Source organism: Halichoerus grypus, chromosome 11 (genome assembly GCF_964656455.1).
Source record: "Halichoerus grypus chromosome 11, mHalGry1.hap1.1, whole genome shotgun sequence".
NCBI classification, from domain to species: Eukaryota; Metazoa; Chordata; class Mammalia; order Carnivora; family Phocidae; genus Halichoerus; species Halichoerus grypus.
This window is the reverse complement of record NC_135722.1, coordinates 64,812,217-64,836,962: the sequence shown is the minus strand read 5'-3', so window position 1 is coordinate 64,836,962 and position 24,746 is coordinate 64,812,217. Positions and strand designations below refer to the sequence as shown.

Genomic DNA, 24,746 nt, shown 5'->3' with positions numbered 1-24,746 from the left:
GTTTCAGTTTTAGAGCATTGTGGTTTGAGAATATGCAGGCAATAATCTCAGTCTTTTGGTATCAGTTGAGACCTGATTTGTGACTCAGTATATGGTCTATTCTGGAGAAAGTTCCATGTGCGCTCGAGAAGAATGAGTATTCTGTTGTTTTAGGGTGGAATGTTCTGTAAATATCTATGAGGTCCATCTGGTCCAATGTATCATTCAAAGCTCTTGTTTCCTTGTTGATTTTCTGCTTAGATGATCTGTCCATTGCTGAGAGTGGAGTATTGAGGTCTCCTACAATTAACGTATTGTTATCAATGACTCTTTATTTTGGAAAACAGTTGGCTTATGTAGATGGCTGCTCCCATGTTGGGGGCATAGATATTCACAATTGTTAGATCTTCTTGTTGGATAGACCCTTTAGGAATGATATAGTGTCCTTCTGTGTCTCTTATTACAGACTTTAATTTAAAATCTAATTTGTCTGATATAAGAATTGCTACCCCAGCTTTCTTTTGAGGTCCGCTGGCATGGAAGATGGATCTCCATCCCTTCATTTTCAGTCTGGATGTATCTTTAGGTTCAAAATGAGTCTCTTGTAGACAGCGCATGGATGGGTCCTGTCTTTTTTTGTCCAATCTGCAACCCTGTGCCATTTTATGGGAGCGTTTAGGCCATTCACGTTGAGAGTGATTATTGAAAGATATGAATTAATTGTCATCATGTTGCCTGTGAAGATGTTGTTTTTATAGATTGTCCCTGTAAATTTCTGTTGTATATCACTCTTGGGGTCTTTATCCTTTTATAGAACCCCCCTTAATATTTCTTGCAGGGCCGGCTTAGTGGTCACATATTCTTTCAGTTTCTGCCGGTCGTGGAAGCTCTGCATCTCTCCATCCATTCTAAATGAAAGCCTTGCCGGATAAAGTATTCTTGGCTGCACGTTCTTCTCATTTAGTACCCTGAATATGTCTTGCCAGCCCTTTCTGGCTTGCCAGGTCTCTGTGGATAGGTCTGACATTATTCTGATGTTCCTCCCTCTGTACGTAAGGAATCTCTTCCCCCTAACTGCCCTTAAGAGGGTTTCCTTGGTTCTAAGATTTGCAAGTTTTACTATCACATGCCGGGGTGTTGGCCTGTTTTCCTTGATCTTGGGAGGGGTCCTCTCTGCCCCTAGGACGCGAATGTTTGTTTCATTCCCCAGATTAGGGAAGTTCTCAGCTACGATTTGCTCAAATACAACTTCTAGTCCTCTCTCTCTCTCCACTCCCTCTGGGATTCCAATTATTCTGACATTAGAACGCTTCATGGTGTCACTTATTTCTCTGATCCTATTTTCATGGATTCTGAGTTGTTTTTCCCTGGCCTCCTCTTTTCCCTTTTTATCTATTATATTGTCTTCCAGGTCGCTTATTCTCTCTTCTGCCTCAGTTACCCTAGCTGTTAGATTATCTAGATTGGATTGGATCTCATTGATAGCATTTTTAAGTTCTGCCAATTCACCTTTTATTTCTGCCCTTAGAGACTCTATGTTGCCATGAATTGATTTCTCCATTCTAGCCATTGTCTTCACAATTGCTAGCCTGAATTCCATCTCCGACATCTTGGTTATATCTGCATCTATTTGTAAATCTGCAGCATAAGTCATAATCTCTGAGTCTTTTCTATTTTGGGGGCTTCTCCTCCTAGTCATTCTGTTGATGGGTGTTTGAGGGAATGTATAGAGTCCAAATTATTGACCAGAACCCAAGCAAGATGCACCTGTTTTCTTGGGACCTTAGGGTTGCTGGCCTCTTGTTTTCCCAGCCTGTCTTCTGTGGGAGGGGCCTGCCACGCTGTTACTCAGGCACCCCTGTTTGGGCAGAGTTGCCCTGCGCTCCTGTGGTGGGGGATGGGCTCAGCGGAAATCAGTTTTTGGGGCTTTTGTTCTCTGGTGGCTTTCCCTGGCGGCTTTCTGCGTCTCTTCCGCGAGTCAGAGCAGAAGAGACTGTTTCCAACCCTCTGCCTCAGAGCAGAGAGATCGCAGTCTGTTCTTCAGTGAGCTCTCCAAGCCACACCGTCTCCATTTCTGTCCGTGCTGCTATAAACTGCAGCGTCCTGGGTTGTGTGCCCCTCCGCAGCGCCCCCAGTCCTCCCTCCAGGTCAGGGCACGTCTGCCCTTTGTGCTTCTAAAACTGCCAGCTGCTCCCAGTTCGCGTGTGCAGGACCCCGCCACTCCAGGTTTCTGTCTGGGGCGCTGCAGTTCGCAGGCGTGACCCCGCCGCTCCGGGTTTCCGCCCCAGGGGCTGCCCTAGAGTCCTTTCCCCGCCGCTACCAGTCTGCGAGTCTGTGCCTGTCCGCAGCGCGCGAGGCTGTCGCTCACCGGAGTTGTAGGATCCCCACGGCCAAGCACCCTCCCGCTGCCGTTTATCCTCCGATATCTGCCCGCGGAATCACAGCTCCCTGTTCATATCTCAAAACCAACCGCCTATGATATTCTGTTTGTAGAGATCCAGATCTTCTTACAACTCAGGCTGGTTTCATGGGTGCTCAGAGTGGTCTGGTAGATATCCAGCTCAATTCCGGGGACCAGTTGAAATAGGGTCCCCTACTCCGCCATCTTTCCCCAGCCTCCTGCACTACTACGTATTTACCCAAAGGATACAAACACAGTGATCCAAAGGGGCACCTGTACCCCAATGTTTATAGCAGTGATGTCCACAATAGCCAAACAATGGAAAGAGGCCAGATGTCCATCTACAAATGAATGGATAAGGAAGATGTGCTATATCTATACAATGGAATATTACTCAGACGTTAAAAAAATGAAATCTTGCCATTTGCAATGACATAGATAGAACTTGAGGGTATTATGCTGAGCAAAATAAGTCAATCAGAGAAAGACAATTATATGACTTCACTCGTGGAATTTAAGAAATTAAACAGATGAACATAGGGGAAGGGAGGGACGAATAAAATAAAAACAGAGAGGGAGGCAAACCATAAGAGACCCTTAACTATAAGAAACAAACTGAGGGTTGCTGGAGGGGAGGTGGGGGGGCGGGTAATTGGGTGATGGACATTAAGGAGGGCACTTAATGTAATGAGCACTGGGTGTTATATGCATCTGAGGAATCACTGAACTCTACCTTTGAAACTAATAATATATGTTAACTAATTGAATTTAAATAAAATAAAATTTTAAAAAATAACAGTTTTGGGTGCCTGGGTGGCTCAGTCAGTTAAGCATCTCACTTTGGCTCACATCATGATCTCAGAATCTTGGGATCGAGCCCTGCATTGGGCTCCCCTCAGCAGGGAGTCTGCTTGTCCTCTCCCTCTACCCCTCCCCTGGTTTGTGCATTCTCTCTCTCTCTCTCAAATAATTTTTTTTAATTTTTTAAAAATAACAGTTTTATTATTGCTATCTACAGAAAGTTTACTCTGTTCAAGAGACTACCACTAACAAAAGTCAGAAGTCTTTAAGATGATAAAGACTTGGGGAGATTTTGTGGCTGATGGGAACTTAATGGAAAATCTAGGGGAGAGAGGAGCGTCATTAAGTATAAGACTTTATAATATTCACTGGAATGGAAGAAATAAAGGAACTGCCTGCGGATGCAGAAGTTTGTGGGCTTGGTGGTGGGAAGCTGACAGAGACGCCATCCCATGGCTTCACATGACATCAGAGGCAAGGTCACTAGGGGAGTTGGGGGACGGGGAGGCCGTTGGAGGTTTGAGAACAGAGAAGTTTAAAATAGTCTTTGCAAAGAGTGGAAAGAGTGACTGTTGAGCAGAGAAACACAGAAAGAACAAAGACTGAGCGGTTGTTGAGAGTGCATGTGGGTTGCCGGTGAAGAATTTGTGGTGGTGCCCGTCAGCCTTTCCTGTGGTCTGGCTTTCTCCCCCTGCCCTTGGCTGCCTGGGTGGGGCCCACAGGAAACAGACAGTAGGTGTATCCAGGGTTGGGAGTTTTACAACACTGCTGAGACCAAAGAGCAGGGCCAAGGGCCTTTACAGTGTTGACTAGGGCATGATTTAAATAACGGATCCAAAATCCAAGCCTCTCATGAAGCCATGTAAAGTACTGTTTGGAAGTCTTCTCTGAGTTAGCCAGGGCAGTGAGAGTGGGGGACGCTGCTCTCCACACCTCCCCAGCCTACTCACATTGGCGAACCAGAGTGAGTACCTCGTTAGGAAAAGGAGCCTTTCTGGATGCATTGGAGGAACAAAGGAAAGGAAGGAAGTGGCACAGATATTCTCCAGGTATACATATTCTCACACCCTTGATCCCAGGGCAGAAGACTTAGGTCCACATACAGAGGTCTAAACATAAATAAAAGTTCTAAAATCAAGCGAATACACTGGTAAGTAAAATACATCCCCCCTCCTGCCTTTACAGATGTACCTTCCTGCTGGTATGGAAGGCCACGTTTGAATTTAGAAGTCACACGCTCTAGTACTGCAAAGAAGAGTGGCTCCTGGCTGGTAGCCCACCCCTCTTCCCATCCCCAGCCTTGTCCCCCACTGCCCCGGGGCCTCCCGTACCTGTGTCTGGTACCACAACTCGAATGTCCAAGCTCCAGTCACAGCCCCAGGCCTAGGGCTCTGCCCACCATAGTGTGGTCTATACTCAGAAACGGGGGGACCCAGGAAGAGGTCAACATGGTTTCCTGAAGCAGCCTTGGGGTCCCTCAGAGAATTCTGGGGTCCTGTGTGCCTGGTCTAGAAGAAGGGAGGGTGCAGGCTCTGGTGAGCATAGGCCCCAGGTGGGCACATCCCTCGGCCCCGTGGACTCCTTGCCTTGTGGAGAGGAGAAATTGGAGGAAGGCCAGGGCTGGGCCCTCCAAAATGTTGGGGGCAGGGCCCCGCCTTGACCATGTCTGTGGGAAAAATTAAACGATGCAGTGATAAACAGTACTGTGGTCTTTGTTCCTAGTCTGACTGCCTGGTTTCTCTCTGTGTACGTGTTTTTTCTCCTAGTGGGCTGTTCATCACCATTCATGACAAGGGCCACATTGCAACCATGCTAAACTCTTGGCCAGAAGACAATATTAAGGTATGATCCTGTTTTCTTTGTTACTGCTCTGTTGTTGGGTGAATCCTTTCAACCTGAACCAGAGTCATCCCCAGCTAGAAAATGAGCCATTATAACACTGAGGGCGAGACACTGCAGGCCTTCCCCAGCCCAGAGTCCAGCCCGGTTACCGCCAGGCATAAATGCACCACAGAGCAGAGGTTTGCAGTGACCCACACCCAGGTGAAATTGCCCTTATCATTATTATTAATAGTAGTGCTCTGAAATCTGTTCAGCATGTATTGAGTAGCTACTATATATACAACACCAGTTTCCATGGAGGATACAGGGAAAAATCAGAACTTCTTCTCAAGTAGCTGACTTTCATTAGGAAAATAAGACAGAGACACAAAAGACTAACAGGGAACTTGGTCAGAAGTAAGTGAAGCACACGGAGAGAGCTGAGGGTGTTCACAAAGGCAGAGATTACTTTTAGCCTGAGGGGAATCTAGGAAGACTTCATGGGAGAGGTGACATTGGAGCAGGGCCTTGAGTTAAGGGGTAGAGTTTAGCCAGATAGGCTTTGGAGATGGTAGGACATAGAGTGGGGACATTCTGCAAGAAGAGGCAAAGTTTATGGTGAACAGTACTTTCATGTGTGTGCACACAGTTTGGGGGGAGGGGCAGGGAGACAGGTGGTAGTTCTATGCAGAGTGAAGAAAGAAACCTGCCTCTTTTGCCTGGAATATCAGCTTTACTCAAATAATCTAAGGAAAAAACATTTTTATATAATAAACAGGATATAATATAATATGCAAAGTTTATGTTAGTTTTGAAATATAAAACCTGCAGCTTTGTAGAAACTTGTTATCCTCTGGCTACATGCCCAGATCGCCTCCTGCTAGGGAACTTCTGTGGAAGAGTATGAGGGGCTTTCCCGTCTAAGATGATCGTCGCTTCTGCAAATGGGTGAAGCAAAAATGTGAAACACCTGCTAGCTGCTTCGCGAGGGCATTTCTGGCACCCGAGCTGGGGAAGGATTGGAGCTGACTGGGAGGCACTCCACCATGGCTTCCTCCCCAGGCCTGCCCTCCCTGTTCCTGCCAGTTCCCTCAGTTACCCCGTCTCTCTCCACTAGGCACTAAGCACAGCTTCCCTCTGCACACCTCTCTCTGTGTCCTGCCCACTTCTGGCCCTCCCTGGGGAGTGGTAGCATTCTGAGCCAGAACAAGGAAGGCAGGAGCTTGGCTCTTAGGAGCCAGGCCCAAACCACCACCAGGGTCTGTGGACTTTATGGCCACGGTGAAGAGCTCATTTCATACATCTCTGTCTGGGTGTGATTTTGCCCTGGGCATTTCTGCCCTGCTTATCTGCTTAGACTCTGGTTTCGTGCAGGCCTGGGCCCTGTAGGTTTTGGTCTCAGTCCCAGAAGAAGCAAGTTTCTAGGGCGTGTCTAAGATGAAGCTATAATAAAATCTTCAGCACATTCAGGGAAGCCAGCTCACTGGATGGGCAGTGAACTCCAGCCTGCCCTGTGCAGACAGGCTGCTGAGGTACTGCAAGCTGATCTATCCTGGGCACTTCACCCACGGTGAAAGCTTGTGCAGACTGGGCATGCAGTAGACGCTTGAGGTGCATGAACTCAGGCAGCAGACATGATGAGCATTTCCCATGTACCAGGCACTGAGCCAGGAGCAGAGAAATGGAATCCTCACCAACATACACCTGCCTTTGTGCAAGCTACGAGGAATTAAAGAGAACAACAAAAAGCCATTGCATCTTAACCAGTAAGAAGAAGGTGCTCCTTTCTCTGGGGTGGCACAGAGGCTCAGTGAGGGGCTCGTGGGCTGGATTTCAGGCTCTAGCTGCTCCTTTTGTCAGGGCACAACTTATAAAATACTCGTTGACTGACTTCAACACACATAGTTTGAGAACCTTCCTACGTACTAAGTGCTAACTACCAGAGAGCTGGAGACAACCACTTTTGTGATTTTAGAGGAAGAGGAATGCAGCTTTAGGTCACCCCAGAGCAGGCGGGGCTGGAGCGGGCCTCAGAAGGGGAGAGGCATCCAAAGCCTCTCAGGAAAACAGAGGTTCCATGGGGACATCTGGACCAGTGCATCTAATTCTGTTGCACTCAACGCTCATTGAGTAAACATCTCTGTAGCTTCCGGGATCAAGAAGGTGTACAGGCCCAAAGTCTGGCTGGAGAGACTGACCTGGAAACAATTGCATAGACTGTGTCTGTGCTGCCAAAGAGGGGAGCAGTTAGGGCTGCTCAGGCTGCTCTCAGCTTACCCGAGTCTCCCACCTGCCCCGTCCACCAGCCTTTTCTGGAGGGTCCTTCCCCCCCACCCCTAAGGCTGCCCTTTCAAAGGTTCAGAATGTTCTAAGTCCTAGTCTTTCTTGTTTGCTCGTGTGTTTTCTCCAGTTGCCCTAAAAAGAGGAGATGAAGGTCTCCTTCGCTAGGCAGGGAATCCCTTTCATGGTATTTTGGAGCTGGATTCCCTCTCATTATTTCCTTTGGGTCTCACAGCCCCTGTGATCAGAGTGGAGAAGGAAGGGGTGCGGCTGGTGCCCCCAAAGTGGGTCCTGAAGAAAGGGGTGTGTCGTTTCTCAGGCGAGCAAGCTGAGGTTCCGTGACTTGCCCATGGTCACCCATGAGTAGGTGTCGACGCCCCCAGAGCCCTGCAGCTGAGCCACCTCCTCCCCAGCTGCTGAGTTGAGGAGGCAGTTTTCCAAGGCACGGGTATCTTTAGATCCTGATGTTGGCGGCCTCTTGGCTGGAGGGGAGAAGTGGTTCAGAGGAGCTTCTGAATCACATCCGAAGATAAAGGATGACTTTCCCTGGTGTCCCAGCCAGAAAGCAGAACTGCAAACTGCAGTGTAGGAGAAGCAGGCTGGGAGGGAGGTGAGGCCAAAGCCCAGGGCTGGGGGGACCATGGAGTTTTGTGGGCCCCTCTTGTTCAGGGAGGAGGGGGTGGGCCAGGTCGCCCAGAGCTGTCCGGCTATAAATCATGAAAAGGAGTGAGAACTGCTTTTCTGACTCTTTCCCACAGTGGCCACTGCCTTGAGCCTGAGGAAAATTCAGCTGAGAACAGCCCCCCCTCCCCACAGCTTTCCCAAGCTCCTAAATCTCTCCCTCACCCCAGGCTCAGCATCTTTGGGGGGAAGGAGGGAAGGTGCTGAGAGGCAGCTGGGTAGGGGAGGCCCAGGAGCAGCCTCTGCTGCTGAGCACCAACCACATGGGCGTCCCAACTTGGACCAGGTGCTGGTGCCAAGTGCCTGCCCGTTATGCACAGGCCCGCCACGTGTTAAACCCACTCTGTCCTCGGTGTCAGAAGGTGGGTGTCCTGGGAAACATTCTCTGAGATGGACATTAGCCTCTCAGGGAGTGCTCTTGGGATCAATACCTCTAGAAGGGAAGGAAGCAGGAGAAAGGCTAGAAAGAGGTTGGGTGGAGTGAGGCCTCAAGGAAGCCTCAGCTGAGCCCATGAGGAGCCTCTGGAGCTGGGGTGGCTCTTCCAAGTCCAACGGAGTTGGGGCAGGGGAGCCTTTATACCCCTGCATCCATCAGTCATTGGTTGTGGGCTGCTGCCCTTCGGAACAGGGTGTGACTTGGGGCAAGGTGGCTCTCTTCAGTCAAGGAAATTCTCCAAGTGGGCTGACACCTGAGGGCACAGCTGAGGGAATCATTCCTTGAGTCCTGAAAGGGAGATGTGGGCAGCACATCCCTGTATCCACCTCATGCAGCATCTGACCTCATCAACTTCTAATGACCTATAAGTGGTGAGGATTATTATTACCCCCATTTTATAGACAAGGAAGGTGGCTGTTTGCCTTTGAAGGGTTGAACCAAGATTTGCAACTGCAGACTGTGTGTTATTTATGTAGTGGAGAGAGAAGGGGAGGAAGAGGAATAAAAAAGGAAGGATGAGAGAGAGGGAGGAGGTGAGGGCTGTGGGCAGCCCATGACATAACTACAGATCCAAGGAACCTGGGGCTACAGCAAGTAAGGAAACTGAGGCTAGAGCAATGGGGCCAGCCCCATTGGGTCCACCTAGGCTAAGGGACATGGGCAGTAAGGCAGAAAAGGCTGTAGGTCCACGCTAGGTGGACAGAGGAAGAATGTGGCCCACGCTTCTCCTTTGTCATCTGAAATACAGAGGAGGTATGAGTTGCAGATGCCATCCAAACAAGGAAGCTGCAATCCTGTAGTTCACTGATAGTTACTGCTGGACTCTAAAACCCCACTGTGCTGCTCAGGCTTGTCCTCAGATTTTGACTTCTACCGTACTAGTGGCCCTTGGCATCCAGCTCCATTGATGTCATGAAAAATAAGATCCAGCATCTTCTCCCTGAACTTGTTCATTCACACCACGTATGAAGCAGTCCTGTGGAAAGCCTCTGCTCTCTATGTTGGATCTATCATATTGGCCACCATTTATCCAGTTCCTATCACATTGCAGGCACCAAGCTAAGTGCCTGAAGAATCAAATATGACAAGACCCATTACTTGCCCTAAAGAGCTTAGAACTCCTATGAAAGATGAAGTTATCATCTAACTAACATAATACGAGGAAAATGCCATGGGAACTTAGAGGAAGGAGTATGACTTCTGGAAGGGGAACATCATGGAGGAAGGTGACTTTTGTACTGTTCCTTGAAGCATACAAGGATGGTAGGATTTGGATCAGGGAGATCATAGGGATTGAGGGGTAAAATGGCATGTAGTTGGGAAAGTACAAACCTTATACAAGGTTGGAATTATTTTATTTGGATAAAGAAGAAATTCAAAGAGCGGTTAGGACCTAGACCATGGAAGGCCTTAAACGCCAGTCAAAGATGTTTGAGCTTTATTTCACAGGCATCGAGAGACATTGGAGGTTTGGGGTAAGGAAGTCGCAAAGCTGGGTGTGCTTTGGAAAAATGAAATGGTGCATGGGGAATCCAAGAGTGGAGGGACCTGTGAAGAGACCATTGCAGTGGTCAGATGAGATGGATGGGCTCACCCGAAGGCAGCAACAATGCAAGTGAAGATCATGGAACAAATGGAAAAGTAAGGAGCAGATGGAATCAGCAGAACTTGGTGACCAGTTGGCTGTGGTTGACGACCAACAGAGAGGAGTTGTAACAGGACAGTTTTGAGCTTGGGAAATCCAAGGTAACAGAGGGAGGACAGCAGAAGTGAAAGGTTTAGAAGAATAAAGGGAAAGCAGATTCATTTGGTTAGGGACTCGGGAATTTGGGGGGACTATTGGACATCCAAATGGCAATGTCTGCTTAGAGAGGACGTAGGAGCCCCAAGCTTTGCATGGCCGACTTTCTTGGCCAATGGCCACTACGGTCTCCTCTTGGTTCCATTTCATTCACTTATTGAACAGATGCTTACTGCATGGCCTTCCTGTGATAATGCTAACTAGAGAGAAGATAAAACAATTAAAAATCCAATATGGGATCTTTGCCCCAAATAATAACCATCATCATAATCATAAGAGCAGTAACCGTTTATTGATCACTTACCCAAGGCACCTGGTTAAAATGAGACTGATATTACTTCATCATTACAACCATCTGATGAGTTAGGTATGATTATCCCCCACTTTATGGAAAATTAAAACTCAGAAAAATTATCTGTTTACCCAAGATTACATATGGTGCATTATCAAGGAGCCTAAATTTAAATACTGGTTATCAGACTCCAGAACCCCCGCCATTAATCTTTAGGTTGTTTGGTGAGATAAAATGTGCATTTTTAAAAATGTTAAATAAGAACCCAAATATGTAAGCAGAACCTTATGCAGGGGTTGGCAAGCAGTAGGTACTTAGTCAATGTTTGTGGCAGGCAGGCAGGCAGGAAGGGTGTGCAGGCTAGCTGTGTGGTAGCCCTAACAGGTGCTAGGAGAAATCGCATTAGATTGTAATGGAGCAGGGTTTGCATGCTGGAGGAGGACCTTCTAGGAGAGAGGACCATGGGGGCTGAGAGGGAGGAGATCATACGTGAGTTCAGAGGATGTCTGGGAGGAGTGAGGAGGTCAGTTTGGCTGGAGTAGGCACTTGTGTGCAAATGAGTAGCAAGAGCTAAGTCAGAACATATACTGGGTTCAGATCATTAAGGTGTTAAATGTTTTGGACTCTATTCTATGGACAGTTCGAAGTCATTCAAGGTCTTTGAGCCTGGGAATGGCATGATGAAAATGGGTTTCTGACACAATGCATGCGGAGAGACTGGAAGGAGGAAAGCTGAGTCTGGTCATGAAGCGTTGTAATAATCCAACCAATAGCACTGAGTGATGGAGAGAGGGTGGCAGACGGAAGTGAGGAGGCAGCTGTGCAGGAGAGGGCCCTTGCACGGTTCAGGCTGGGAGGGCAGCACTGGAGAGCCCTGTCACCATCTGGGAAGGCCCCAGAGTTGTAGGGATAACACCCTGGAGTAGGAGCCGACCTCCTCTGGTTAACTCACTGCCCCTCAATGGAGAGAAATTCTGAGAGAATGGGAATTGGAATAAGGAAGCTTTGATCAGGAGAGATGGTAGAGGAATGCCCTGAGTCTGGGCAGCATGAAAGCACAGGCTCCCCCAGGGGGAGGTCAGAGGCAGGGCAGAAGTTGACCAAGAGCACAGGTGCTTTAACCCAGTTGCAGTGGTGGTAGAAGGAACCCAGAGCCAGGAACCCAAAGCCTGATTAGAATTCTGACCTGCCACGTGCACAAGCAAGGTGACTTTGGTAGGCCATCTAATCTTTCTAAGATACCTCATGTGGAAACATCCAATCCAGTGCCTGGCTTCTGGCTGATACTTAACACATGTATATAAAACATGAAGGTCTTCGAGCTTCTGTTTGCTCACCTGTGAGACGGGGATAACAATCTCAGACTCACCCACCTGCCAGGGCTGTGGGGAGAATCAGGTGGCATGTGGGTTGAGAACACTCTCCATAGAGGCAGTAGATAATCTGAGGGGGAAAATCATGATCGTCATGGGTCTCTTGCTCTGCCCGCCCCCCCAAGTCCCCTTTCCAGAAGTGGAGGAGTGTTTTTAAGAATCTCTATACCTGTTTCTACAGAAAGGCGGCACCTCTGTGTGCTCTTACTCTTAGAGAGCTGGAGAATAGAAATGATAAGATGCCATGGGCCCTTTGGGTCCTGGATCATAAACTCTTCCAGAGCAAGAAGGGGTCTTCATCTCTTTATCCCCAGGGCTTAGTGTACCTGCATAGATTGAGCTGAGCCCCATGATGCCCAGGAGCACCACGCTTGGGGCACTGGGATGTCCATCACTCAGAGCTGGTCCTAAGCCCTGGTCAAAGCCAGGCTCGCAGTGGAGGGATAGGTAGCCCCATAAATGTAACTCATTTCGAGATGGAGGGAGGCAGTGATGGTGAGCAGGTCAGGATGACTATAAACAACTTCACTGTCACCCGAGGGGATTTCTGTGGCCTGACTTTTAAGACCCTTCACCGTCTGACTCCTGCCTGACATTCTGTTCTCTCCTTTCATGCAACCTGCACCTCCTCATTCCCCACACACAGCCCACACCCTCCCCACCTCTGTCCTGCATCCGAATTTCCTTTTGCATCAAGTACCTTCCTCCCCAGGGGGACCCCTGCAGACAGTCGTCTCCTGTGTGCCCTCACCCTTACGAAGGGTTACCCTACAGGAAGTAATTCTCCCTTTTCAGTCTCGGCTGCCCTCGTGCTGCTCCACTACCCTCACTTTCCTCCCAGAGTCATTAATTATAAGTAGACATGTTTCATCTCTTTTTATTGCCCCTTAGTTCTTTAAGGCCTGAATCCATACAGACTTGTTATTACAAATGAGCAAAGTGATGCTCCTTCTCCCAGGATCTGGCATAGTGTCTGCCAAGTAGGTGCTTCATAAATATGTAGTAAAAGAATGAATAAATGAATATCTATCAAAATCATAGTAATTTCTATCACCATCAGCTTCTTCAGCATCTGTTAATTAACAGCAAGCAAGCCCCAAACTAGCACGAAGTATGCCTCCAGTGATTATTTGCCAAAGCACAGTGGTAACCCCAGTACAGCTTGAGAACCCTCCTGGGTTCCTGGGAAGTAGTGACCCCAGCCGCTGTCACAGGAGCCCTGCCCTTTGCAGGTTGGACTTACTGTACCCCAGGAGCAGGCGGAGGGCATTTCCATCAGCCTCAAAACCGTGGGCTTGTGGCAGCAGCATGAACACTTGCCCCTCAGGGTCTCCTTTCATTATGGTCCTGTGCCCAGATCTCAAGCTGGGAATATCTGCTTAGTTTCTTTGAGGGAGAGTGACCAGATGTGGTTTCCCTCCAGCTGTTTCTGCAGCCCCTGTCGCAAATCTCAGAATGTGGGGTAAGGTGTCCGCCCAGCTCACCAGCCTGCCAAGATGGGGGACAGGGAGAAGGACTGCCACCTGCAATGGAAGGAATACCTCGGCCTTTTCCCCGACCAGGGTTCCATCCTGCAGCAGAGGAGGTGGGCATCCACCTGTCAAGCCCAACGCAGGAGGGGTGATAAAATGAGCACTTTGTCACAAGAGGCTCTTCCCTGATTGTTTCCAGGCCGTGGTGGTGACTGATGGGGAGCGCATCCTGGGCCTGGGAGATCTGGGCTGCTACGGCATGGGCATCCCCGTGGGCAAGCTGGCCCTGTACACAGCGTGCGGAGGGGTCAGCCCGCAGCAGTGCCTCCCCGTCCTGCTGGATGTCGGCACCAACAATGAGGTAACGCACCACCTGGGCCTGGAGCCCTGGGGCCAGAAGCTGATGGCTGGAGTGGGGCTGGGGCATCTTTGAAAGGGGCAATTATATCTGTAAAGCACTGGGACATTTCTTTCCTGGGTCCCCTTCGCCAGGGCACTTCCCCTGCACGGCCGAGAGGTGGGGACCTTTCTTCTCCCTGCCTGCGCAGCCCATTCCCTTCCCTACCTCCCCACCCCCCACCCCCCAGCCACGGGGATTCCTGGCTCCCCTTCCTCCTCAAGGCCCTCTGTGCCCTCCACGACCCCAGCTTGGGCCTTGTTTGCTTCCCCACTCCATGACTGCCCTCCGAGGCCTCTCTCTGATTCAGTAGTGAGGAGGGTCCCTTGATCCAGGTGGGAGAGGCTGCTGGGAGGTATTTTTTCAGCATTGTAGAGGTAGGCTGCCTCAATGAAAGAATTAAAACCCAAAGCACCAGGGCCAGGGGATGAAATATCTGAATCAGCCAGATGAGTGTCCTGCAAGCCCAGGGAGAAAACATGCTCCAAGCTGTGGGTGAGATCCACCTGCAGATGCCAGATGGTTTGAGATTTAAGGAGCTCAAACCACAGGCAAGACTTCGGCTGCTCTGGGTACCTCCCTGGGACACGGGGTTTGTGTGCGTCTGCAGGCTCCGTTCTGGGTCCCTGTGTCAAAAAAGACAAAAAACTACCCAAGAATTCCTTCTTCATGGCATGCATCTCTGAGTTTAAAATCTGTGCAAATTCATCTTTTTTAAAATGGGAAAAAAACAGAAAATCAGAGAGGTGTTAAAAATATCAGTTATACATCAGTACTAATCATGCTTTCCATTTTGATATATTTCCTTCCAGCCTTCCCCCTCCCTCCGCCCCACCACAAAGTATTTATAAAACCAAAATTGGGTTTGAATATATAGTTTTGTATCCTGCTTTTATTTATTTATTTATTTTTAAGATTTTATTTATTTATTTGAGAGAGAGAGAATGAGAGAGAGAGCATGAGAGGGGGGAGGGTCAGAGGGAGAAGCAGACTCCCTGCCGAGCAGGGAGCCCGATGTGGGACTCGATCCAGGGACTCCAGGATCATGACCTGAGCCGAAGGCAGTCGCTTAACCAACTGAGCCACCCAGGCGCCCTGTATCCTGCTTTTAGGAGGGGAAGAATGAAGGGGGGGAAATCGGAGGGGGAGAAGAACCATGAGAGACGATGGACTCTGAAAAACAAACTGAGGGTTCTAGAGGGGAGGGGGTTGGGAGGATGGGTTAGCCTGGTGATGGGTATTGAGGAGGGCACGTTCTGCATGGAGCACTGGGTGTTATGCACAAACAATGAATCATGGAACACTATATCTAAAACTAATGATGTAATGTATGGGGATTAACATAACAATAAAAAAAATTAAAAAAAAAAAAAAAAAAAAAAAACGTAGTATATATGGTGAGTTTTCTCCCAGGTCATTAGCCATTATTGCACAATGTCCGCTCCCTGGGGTGTCACAGTTTACAGAGGAAACCTCCCACAGCTGGACACTCAGGTTGCTTCTCATCTTTTTGCAAATATGTTTTACTCTGAGCCCTGTTTTTGCAGATCAGTCTTTGTTTCTACTTGTGATTATGTCCTAGAAACAGAAATGTTGAGGCAAAGGGAGTGGTCTTCTAGATTCTTGATTCATATGGTCGAAAAGGTTATCTTACTCGCATTCCACAGTGATCTTTCTCAAGATACTTGCCATGACTCTTTGCATGGCCATCCTCCTCCCTGGACACCATACATCCCCATTTCTAAACGAGAACGAGCACTGTGGCTCCTTGCAAGAAATGATGCTTATTCAGGCTTCAGCCACAGATGCCATCAAGTGAGAGGACAGCCAGGCAGACCTCGCTTAAGAGCTGGGAAATTGTGGGCGTGGGAGTGGGGTGAGGGAGGACAAGGGTAGTGGGAGAAGGACTGGCCTGGGAAGTGGGGACCCTGGTCCTGACACCACTGACAGCCAGCTGAGTCCCCACACCTATTCAGACTTAAGCCCCTTCCAGTACAATGAGGAACTGGACCAGAAGGTTTTTGAGTGTTCTGCCTCCAAAGCTCTTCTCCATATGCCTCCCCTCCAGCCTAGGAGACAGGAGACAGGATGGCAAGAGCAGTCTTCAAGGTCTGCTGCATGCTGTGGTTCTCTTCCCCAGACCAGATGCCTGGGTCTTGCAGAAATGGTTCTTTGGTCCCAACATGCATGGAATCATGAAGGCGAGGATGAGTGTAGTGAACTTTGTTTTAGCTGTTCTTCCCATCCAATTCCTCCTGCTGTGTTCCAACAGGATTTAATTGAGACCTTTACTCATTCTCTCCTAAAAGCTGACTTTCAGCAAGATTGGGTCTGATTCTAAGGCCACTATATCCCCTGGAAGGGTGTGGGTTGCCTCTAGCATTTGCATAAGATCCCATATCGTTGAAGGTCCGACACCCTGCAATGATGTGCTGAAACTTAGAGCTAGCCCCAACTTATAATAAACCCACCAGAAGAGATGGCAGGAAGCTATGAGTAAGTCATGGTCAGGCACTATTCACAGACCACCCTGTGTAAGCTTGACAACTCAGAGAAATTAATTTGCCCGAAAAGAAGATCTGCCAGGAGTGGCAGGGCGGGGATCCTAATCTCTGTCCGCCCCCGTCTGCCCACACCACCCCTGCCTGCCTGGGTGCCAGCTGCTTTAGAAGTAAAGGTCATTTCTTGATTTTTAGAGTTTTTATTACTAAAGTAACCTGAACACACTATTCAAAATCTTAGAAGAAAAGGGAAATGGCATCTCTCCCACCATGCTCCATCCATGTTCCTTTCCAATATTCGTCTATGCATCAACATAGATGGAGTAACATGCATGTAATTTTGTTCTCATTTTCTCAATGAATGTTATTTTATGAACACTTTCTCCCTACTTATTTAGCAAAAGTTTATTGAATGTTTAGTAGGTGTCAGGCACTCTGCTAGGCATGAGGGAGAAAAATGAGAGCCAGGGCCTGAGTGGAATATTCTATACTATATTTCAACACTGTCACCTAATTGATCATTTTTAATGGCTAATGTGTTCCTTCTCCTCCAAGTGTCTGCTTCTCCGCCTGGGGCTTTAGGCCTCTGAATCACTTCTCCCTCCTGGGTGTGGAAGGAAGAGAGTGTTCCCTGGGTCTGCCCCCACTCCCTCAGGAAGGACTGGAGTACTCCCCAGCTCAGAGGAGGGAACTCGCGCTGAGGGCAGGTGCCGCCTCTGCCACGCCATGCAGGCAGGCAGAGAGAAAGCAGCTCGGAGCACTGCGGTGTGCCAGGCGTAGCTGGAGGCCTCTGTGGATTTGAACCTCATTTCACTCTGCCCAGGCTGTGTGAGATGAGGAACCTGAGACCCACACACGGGAACTACTCACCTCAGGCCCCACAGCGCTAAGTGTCAGAGCCAGGGTTTGAACCTGTCTCTCTGGCTCCAGAGCTGCCTTGTCCACCGTGGCGCACCGCTTCAAGGGGCCAGGCATTTGTGTTACAGACTGGGTGATGAAGACTGGGAAAGGTGGTGGTTCACGCAGGCGGGGGCCCCATGGACGCCCAGGCCCAGGGGTTACCGACGCCATGAGCACGGTCCTCCCGCCCCAAAGAAAGGCAAACTCCCCCCAGACCCTCTTCACAAAATTCAAGACACAAAAATCCAGACTTACAAAGTGGCCAACATTGGGAAGACGATGGTTTTGCTCTTCCAAATGCATTCATTATGTGATTTCCCACACTACAGTTCTTTAAAAAAAAAAAGATTGCAAGGTTCCCGCCTGCCCGGAAGTCTTGGGGCACGTCTCTCCCCCAGAGCAAGCCGGAACAATAGGAGAGAGAGGCTTAACCTTGCAACTTTCATCTACATGTCCGTGCAGGGAGCGTGCTGTTTGAGGAGCTGGAGTGTCGGGATAACAAGACCGTCTGTGTGTGTGTGTGTGTGTGTGTGTACACGCACGTGCCTCTGTGAAAACTCCTGGGGCAACAGGAGCTCTAATCAGAGTCAAGGAAAACACCCTTCCACGTTTCCTGTTGAAGGAAAACATCTGCTGTCGACAGCCCTGAAACTCTGAGTCACTGTTACCTGCCGACCCCAAGGAGGTTTGGAAAAATAAATATGTGGGGCAGCGATCCCATGAAGAGGGGATATCCCATGATTAAGTTCCAAAGGGACAAAGCCAGGGAGCCCCCCTCCCTCCCCGATAGGCCCATCTGCTGGGGTCCTCCGTGGCTGTGCGTGGATTGGTTTGTGTCTTCTGTTTCATCCACATGCAGCCAGACAGCGTCACAGACTGTCCACGGTCGAAGGGACCTGAGCTACAGTTGACCCTTGAACAACGCAGGAGTGAGGGGTGCTGACACCCACGCAGTTGAAAATCCACACAGGACTTTTCAGTCCCCAAAACTTAACTACTAATAGCCTACTACTGACTGGAAGCCTCACCGATGATGTAAATAGCCAATTAACACATATCGTGTGTGTGGTATGGATTATATACTGTACCCTTACAATGAAGTAAGCTGGAGAAAGGCAAGTGTTATTAAGAAATCACAAGAGAAAATACATTTAGAGCACTGTACTGTATTTATTGAAAAAAATCCACAGATAAGTGGACCTGTGCCATTCAAAGCTGTTGTTCAAGGGTCAAATGTACTTCTCATTGAGACCCCTCATTTCACCCAGAAGGGGTGCAGAGCAGAAATGGCTTGCTCCAGGTTTGACTCCAAGCCCAATGCTCATGCCACTCCACACGACAGGTCCTGCAGGGCAACCCCGGGGCTTGGCTTTAAAATGGTCCCTGAGCCTTAACAATCTTCTCCTGGCAGAAGTCTTGAGCCTCAATGGGTTCTAATGGGGGGATGTCTTCTTGGGGAGACATGGGAACAGACTGTCCACAGAGCCCAGCAGGCCATCCCTGGGGGTGCTGCCGGAGTCCTGGGGAAGCGTGGGGCTGCCAACAGAGCTGGGCTTGAAGGGCTGTGTCCACCTCGTAAGAGCATCGTTACTGCAGCTGATAAACAGCCCGCACTCACCCTGTGGTGCCGTGAGATGCACTCGCTCTGTATACACGTGACCTTTGAGGGTGCCCCTCCTAGGATCTTCGTAGCTGATCCCTGGGCTTAACTGAGCCCCCAAAGACATGCACGGTAGGCATACCCGCCACCCTGAGTGGGGAACGTGTGCTGTGTCCACAGCGTGAACCCAATCCCAGGACCTCCCCAGACCCCCAGATGCTCCCCGAGTAACTTCTTCGTGTGCCTGTTGCTACATGAGATAAATATTTTTCCCAGCCAGAAGCTTCATCTATCTTCCAGTTTAAAGCCAGTGCTCAGGGAGTGAGAGGGCAAGTGAAGAGGAGGAAACCATTTTTGTTTTTCATGACATTTTGTCTCCAAGAAAAACCCAAAGTCACAGACCTAAACGACAGAGCCTAAATTCGAACTAGGTCTGTCCATCTCCAAAGCCCAGACCCCGTTCTGATTCTAAAGCCAGACCATATTGAGGCACTCAGAGGAAGCATCCTGAGCAGGGCCACCCAGCGAGGCAGTGCTCTTTCCTCTGCAGACACTGCCTGCCAGCTTTCAAGGTTCCTTCTGCCTCTCCTGATAGGGCTACCAGATTTAGCAAAGAAAACTATAGGATGCCAGCTCAATTTAAATTTCAGATAAATAGCTAATTGCATTTTTGCATATGTCCCATGTATGCTCCATGCAAAACTTGGGACATAGGCTAAAAAAAAAATCTTGCCTATCTGAAATTCAAATTTAACCAGGCGTTCTGTATTTTATCTGGCAATACTTGATGCTAAACACTTCTAAGCATTTATGTAAGGAAGTCAAGGATAGAGGAGGGCCACAAGGAGAGAGTCCAGGCCAGCTAAGGGTCCCACACCTTGCTGGCGGCCGTTCTGATGGCCGCATCACTCAGTGGGACAGTGAGCAGGATGGGGACTTCTTGTTTCGCGTCGTGCCAAGACAGCGTGAGTGCTCCACCTTGTGCTGCTGCCAGAGGAGGCCCAGCTGGCTGGCGATGGGGACTCGGCTTCTGTCCTGCTGTCCCTGCTCCCCAGCCTCTGCAGGATCAGAGCCTGCACCTTCCCTGCCATGACTGAGTGCCTCCAGAGGACCGGGCAGAGGGTGAGGAGCCACCCCCAGGTCACCTGGTCCCCACAACATGGAATATTGGGGAGAAAGGACACTGTCATGAGATCCAGGCAAAGCAAGGCTCAATTTCAGCTCAGCCACTTTCTGGCTCACCTTCCTCGTCTATAGCATGGGGATGACAATATGTAAGGTGGAAGGATCACATTACTTTTGATTCAGGAGTGAATTATTTGAAAGTTCTATATAAATAGAAGAAGCTCTTCTTAGTATTATCTCCATATAGAAACTTTCTTTCCAATTTGTGTGTGTGTGCTTAGGTATGAAGTATTTCAGGCATAATTTTAATATAAAAGCAAAATATAAGGAATGTTCTAAAGCTTTCATAGCCACCCTTCTATCTCAGTAGTACCTCTTTATAGTTGGCCTTTGACTTTAAATGCAGATATACTGAGAAATTTTTGGAAAATCCAAAAATTCCTCAGTATTCCTGGAGAATCTGATTTGCCCCACAAACCGCACATGGAACACTGAGAAATTCGCTTTTCACTGCCTGATGTACGAGTGATCCAAATCAGCCACTTGGCAACATTACAAGTTACAACTCACTGTGGCCCCGGGGAAGTCTCTTACAAGAACTAAAAATGTGAATCTTTTCTGCAGGTGCCAGCAGTGATACTGTTTTTATCATTTCTCTGCGTGCCCTCTGGGCTGTATGTGTGTGCTTCAGAGAGTTGAAGTTACATCTGTGTAGTTTTGTATCCTGCTTTTCTCACTTTCAATAATCTCCTACATGTCAGTCCAGGTGGCTGCATAGTCTTAAAAACCACCAATTTTAATAACTGCCTAGCTTTTTTTTTTTTTTAAGATTTTATTTATTTGTCAGAGAGAGAGAAAAAGAAAGCACAAGCAGGGAGAGCAGTAGGCAGAGGGAGAAGCAGGCTGCCTGCTGAGCAAGGAGCCCGATGTGGGACTCAATCCCAGGACCCTGAGATCATGACCTGAGCTGAAGGCAGATGCTCAACCAACTGAGCCACCCAGGCATCCCTAACTGCCTAGCTTTCTATCAAGTCATCACAACATTTATGGTTTGCCCTCGGCTGGATGTTTGCTGCCTCTAAGTGGCTTTCAGAGGGTCACCTTGAAGGTGGCACGTGAACGGGGGCACAGATGTGCCCCCTGTCATCCTTCTGTCTCACAAATACATACACCTGCCAGGGCAGAATCCTAACCTGTCTCAAGGAGGGATTGCCCATGGGTGAAGGGAGTGAGAAACGAAAGGCCTCTTGCTAAACATAGACCCGTGGTGCCTCAGGTGATGCGCATGAGCACTGGAGTTGAGGGTTTAGGAAGGCAGATCCTGCCTATTCTTTTCTGTCCCCTACACTTTTGCACAATGACCTCCACCTCCACAGCGCCGTCAAGACAGTATGGATCTAGAGCAGTGTCTAACAAAAACGGAGTCCATTCTGGTTGATGTGCAAACGAGCCGCCCACGCGGTAGGGCTCTGTGGCAGCGACCGTGAGCACTGGAGCCAGGCAGCCTCGCTGTGACTCCCGACTCTTCCCCATACCAGCCCGGGGGCTGGGCAGCTTGCTTCACCTCTCTGTGCCCCATTGCCTCATTTGTCAGATGGGGGAAATTGCAAGACCTACCTTTGTGTCTGCTTGGGCCCCTCTAGAAACAGAGGTGTGAAAGGTTTCTTGGGGGACCCCCGTGAAGAAAAAAGGGGGGAGCAGGAGGAGTCGGCAAGTGGGTAAGGCCTTCAGACCCCAGTGCAGGTGCGAGACCTGTGACAGGAGAGGCGGGAGGACGGAGACCTCAGTCCCAAGAGCCCAGCCCACAGTGGGGTCCTGGGAAGGCCTCGGGCAGGGTGACAGGAGGCCTCGAGCAAAGGTCGCCCGCAGGAGGGCCAGCAGGGCAGCCCTGGGCTGCCCTTGACCCCGCCATGTTCAGCCAGGGCTAGGAGCCACCCAGGGGGAGGTGGCAGCTGAAGGCTGTCCGCCCATCTCCCCGCCCTCAGCAGGTTCTCTTCAGGGAGTTCTGAGCCACACACCTCCATGGCTGTCCCACCAGAGGGGAGATACGAGTACTTAGAACAGTCCTTAATATGTGGCACATAGGAAGTGCCATGGAAGCTACAGCTGCAGCCGTTACTTTATAGCATGTGTTATAATGCACAAAGCTCTTCCCCGTATTATTCCATGTCATCATCCCAAGCACCCCCTGCAGCTGGCCTCTCCTCCCCATTTGAGGAATGAGAAGACAGGTCCCAGGGGTCCTGTGATTTGCCCGAGGTCACATGGAGGGTCAGGGATGGGGGTCCGAGTGAATGGAAGCCACTCGAGGGCGGGGCTGTGGGGTCCTTACCTCCGCGTCCTGCGGTTCAGATAGAGATGAGGGTAACACCGACGCTTATCCTCAAGGAGCTCCTGTTCTGATGAAATAGACACAAATAGATAACTCCTGGAGACCCTCACGCATGGAATTACTTCCTGTTTCCTAAATACAGCAGGTACATCTTCTTCTGTCTGCCTCCAGCCCCCAGCCCTTCTTTGTGCTGACTTCCCCACCTGGAGGGCCCAACCCACCTGTCAAAACCGCCTCTTTTTTTTTTTTTTTTTTTTTTTGAGAAAGAGAGAGGGAGAGTGTGTGTGTGATGGTGGGGGCGGGGAGCAGAGGGAGAGGGAGAGAGAGATAGAATCTCAAGCAGGCTCCACTCCTCATCGCAGAGCCCAACATTGGGCTCAATCTCACCACCCTGAGACCATGACCTGAGCAGAAATCAAGAGTTGGACGCTTAACCAGCTGAGCAACCCAGACGCCCCCAGAATCTGCCCATCTTTTAATGCTCGGTCATTTCCTCATGACAATCACCACCTGTCCCCCAATGGGAATTACTTTACTCCTTCTCTGTTCTTCCATGAACCACACTTCGTGCCAAAGCCTATCATTCTGCACTGTAGTAGAGTTTGTTTACTCATTAGCCCCCTGCAATAGACCGTGGGCACATGGAAGGCAACAACCATTTCCTACTCATTTACAAATCCCCAGTGGGGCCCAATGTCTGCAGTAATGGACGATCCATAAACGTGTATGACTGGGTCCACTGATTCTATGCAGGGTGTATGTGTGAGGGAGTAGAGAGGAGGTGAGGAGGTGTGTGTGAGCACTGTGACAGCGCTGCAGGAGGCGGAGTGGGTGGGTTACCTAACACAGGCTGGTATTCAGGTGGGCATCTTTCTCGAACTGCAATCTCTGGTTGTATATTCTGTCCTTGTACCTTCAAGGACTAGCGCAGTGCCAGGCACATGGTAGGTATTCAGTAAGTTTTCTTTGAGTGAATAAAGTGTTTTCTCATTCGAGTCCAGATCAGTGGCTTTGAACAAGATCCAATAAATACCTTAATCTAGATGCTGCCTGGAGGGGTTCTCAATCAGGGGCAGTTCTAACCCCCAAATAGACATTTGGCAGTGGTTAGAGACTTTTTTTTTTGTCACGACTGGGGGTGCTACTGACTTCTAGTGGTTAGAGACCAAAGATGCTGCTAAATATTCTGCAGTGTGCAGTTCAGCCCTCCCATCCAAGAATTCCAAGCCCAAATGTCAATAGCCCCACTGTTGAAAAACCTTAAAATAAACCCAGAGCGCCTACAGCCAGGGTTTGGAAGGCTATGTCTGAGAGGATTTTCTGTATCAAAGCATCCTTGGTTCCTGAAGTTGGAACCACCTAGGAGTCCCACCTCAGTCAATGGCTTAGCTTCCAGACCCTTCCAGAGATGACAGCTGGCGAGGCGGGGTCCACAGGCCACTTCCAACTCCCTCCTCCCTTCCTCTCCCTGGTCCTTCCCACTAACCCAGGACGATTGAGCAAACGGATGCCGTCTATTCCAGGAGCTGCTCAGAGACCCTTTGTACATCGGGCTGAAACACCAGCGCGTGCGTGGGAAGGAATACGACGACCTGCTGGACGAGTTCATGCAGGCTGTGACGGACAAGTAAGTGGGTCAGCCTGTTCCTTTTGAAGTATGGCTCAAGTCAACACTGGTTTCAGCAGATACACAAACAAGAGGTTGGAGATGCATGCTTTTCTGGGTGGTCTGAAAATTGCAACTTGACCCCATGTCTCTGGCAGATGCAAAGCCAATGGGTTTGTTCTGTGGGAGAATCTTTGAAAGCAGGGAGGGGAGAGAAGAGGGTCAATGACTGAAGGCCCGTGACTGGGTGGTGGTTAAGTGTCTGATATCCCAGGAAGAAACCCCCCTTGGCTGAGCTGTTCTGGGCTCTTGGCATGAACAGGGATGTGGTGAGTGGTGGAGAAAAGAAGTGTACCCTTCTGACAAACTGGTTTTGGAAGGCAGCTTGCCACATGAGCCGTCATTTTCCACCTGTACTTGAGGACCGGACAGCATTAATGAGCCACCAGAGCAGGCCACACGGGCTGTGGGCCTGCAAGATTTATGAGGTGTCATCTGTGCACTGGGGTGTGTGATAATTGGCAGCTTCTGCCCCCCTCACCTGCCCCATCTGTCTGCCATTATGGCCACCCATACACCCTGCTGTGGCTGGCATGGTACTGACTGGCATGGAGTTCTGGAAACAGCCCCTCCCCCCACCCATGTTTAGTCTGACAGGCAAGTCAATCAAGACAGAGTTCTGGCAACTCAGCAGGCCCCTGCAGACCCAGCAGGTCCCCTAGTCACTTGAAAACCTTCAGCCTTTCTTGCGCAGGTCATGGCAGGGCTGGCTGGGCGTCCTTGGCGAAGGCCTCCTTTGCCTGCGCTCAGCCACTCAAACCAAAGCAGTGGGCTGGGGAGAGCGCTGCTCTGACCTCTGCAGCTTTGGGGGCAGGAAAATTGGACTTGACTCTTGACCCCACCACCTCTAGGTCTGTGATGTTGTGGAGCAGGTCACTGAGCTTGTAA

General features: G+C 49.6%; 1 protein-coding gene across 2 annotated transcripts in view; it reads left to right on the top strand.

Moving 5' to 3' along the window:
- The window catches only part of ME3 (malic enzyme 3), a 196,770-nt gene that overhangs the window by 122,413 nt on the left and 49,611 nt on the right, over nt 1–24,746 (top strand). For both annotated transcript variants that reach the window (XM_036082139.2, XM_078058654.1), the window contains exons 5-7: nt 4,948–5,023; nt 13,537–13,698; nt 23,716–23,819. In XM_036082139.2, coding sequence (XP_035938032.2) covers nt 4,948–5,023; nt 13,537–13,698; nt 23,716–23,819 — 342 coding nt within the window. The remainder of the gene's footprint in view (nt 1–4,947; nt 5,024–13,536; nt 13,699–23,715; nt 23,820–24,746) is intronic.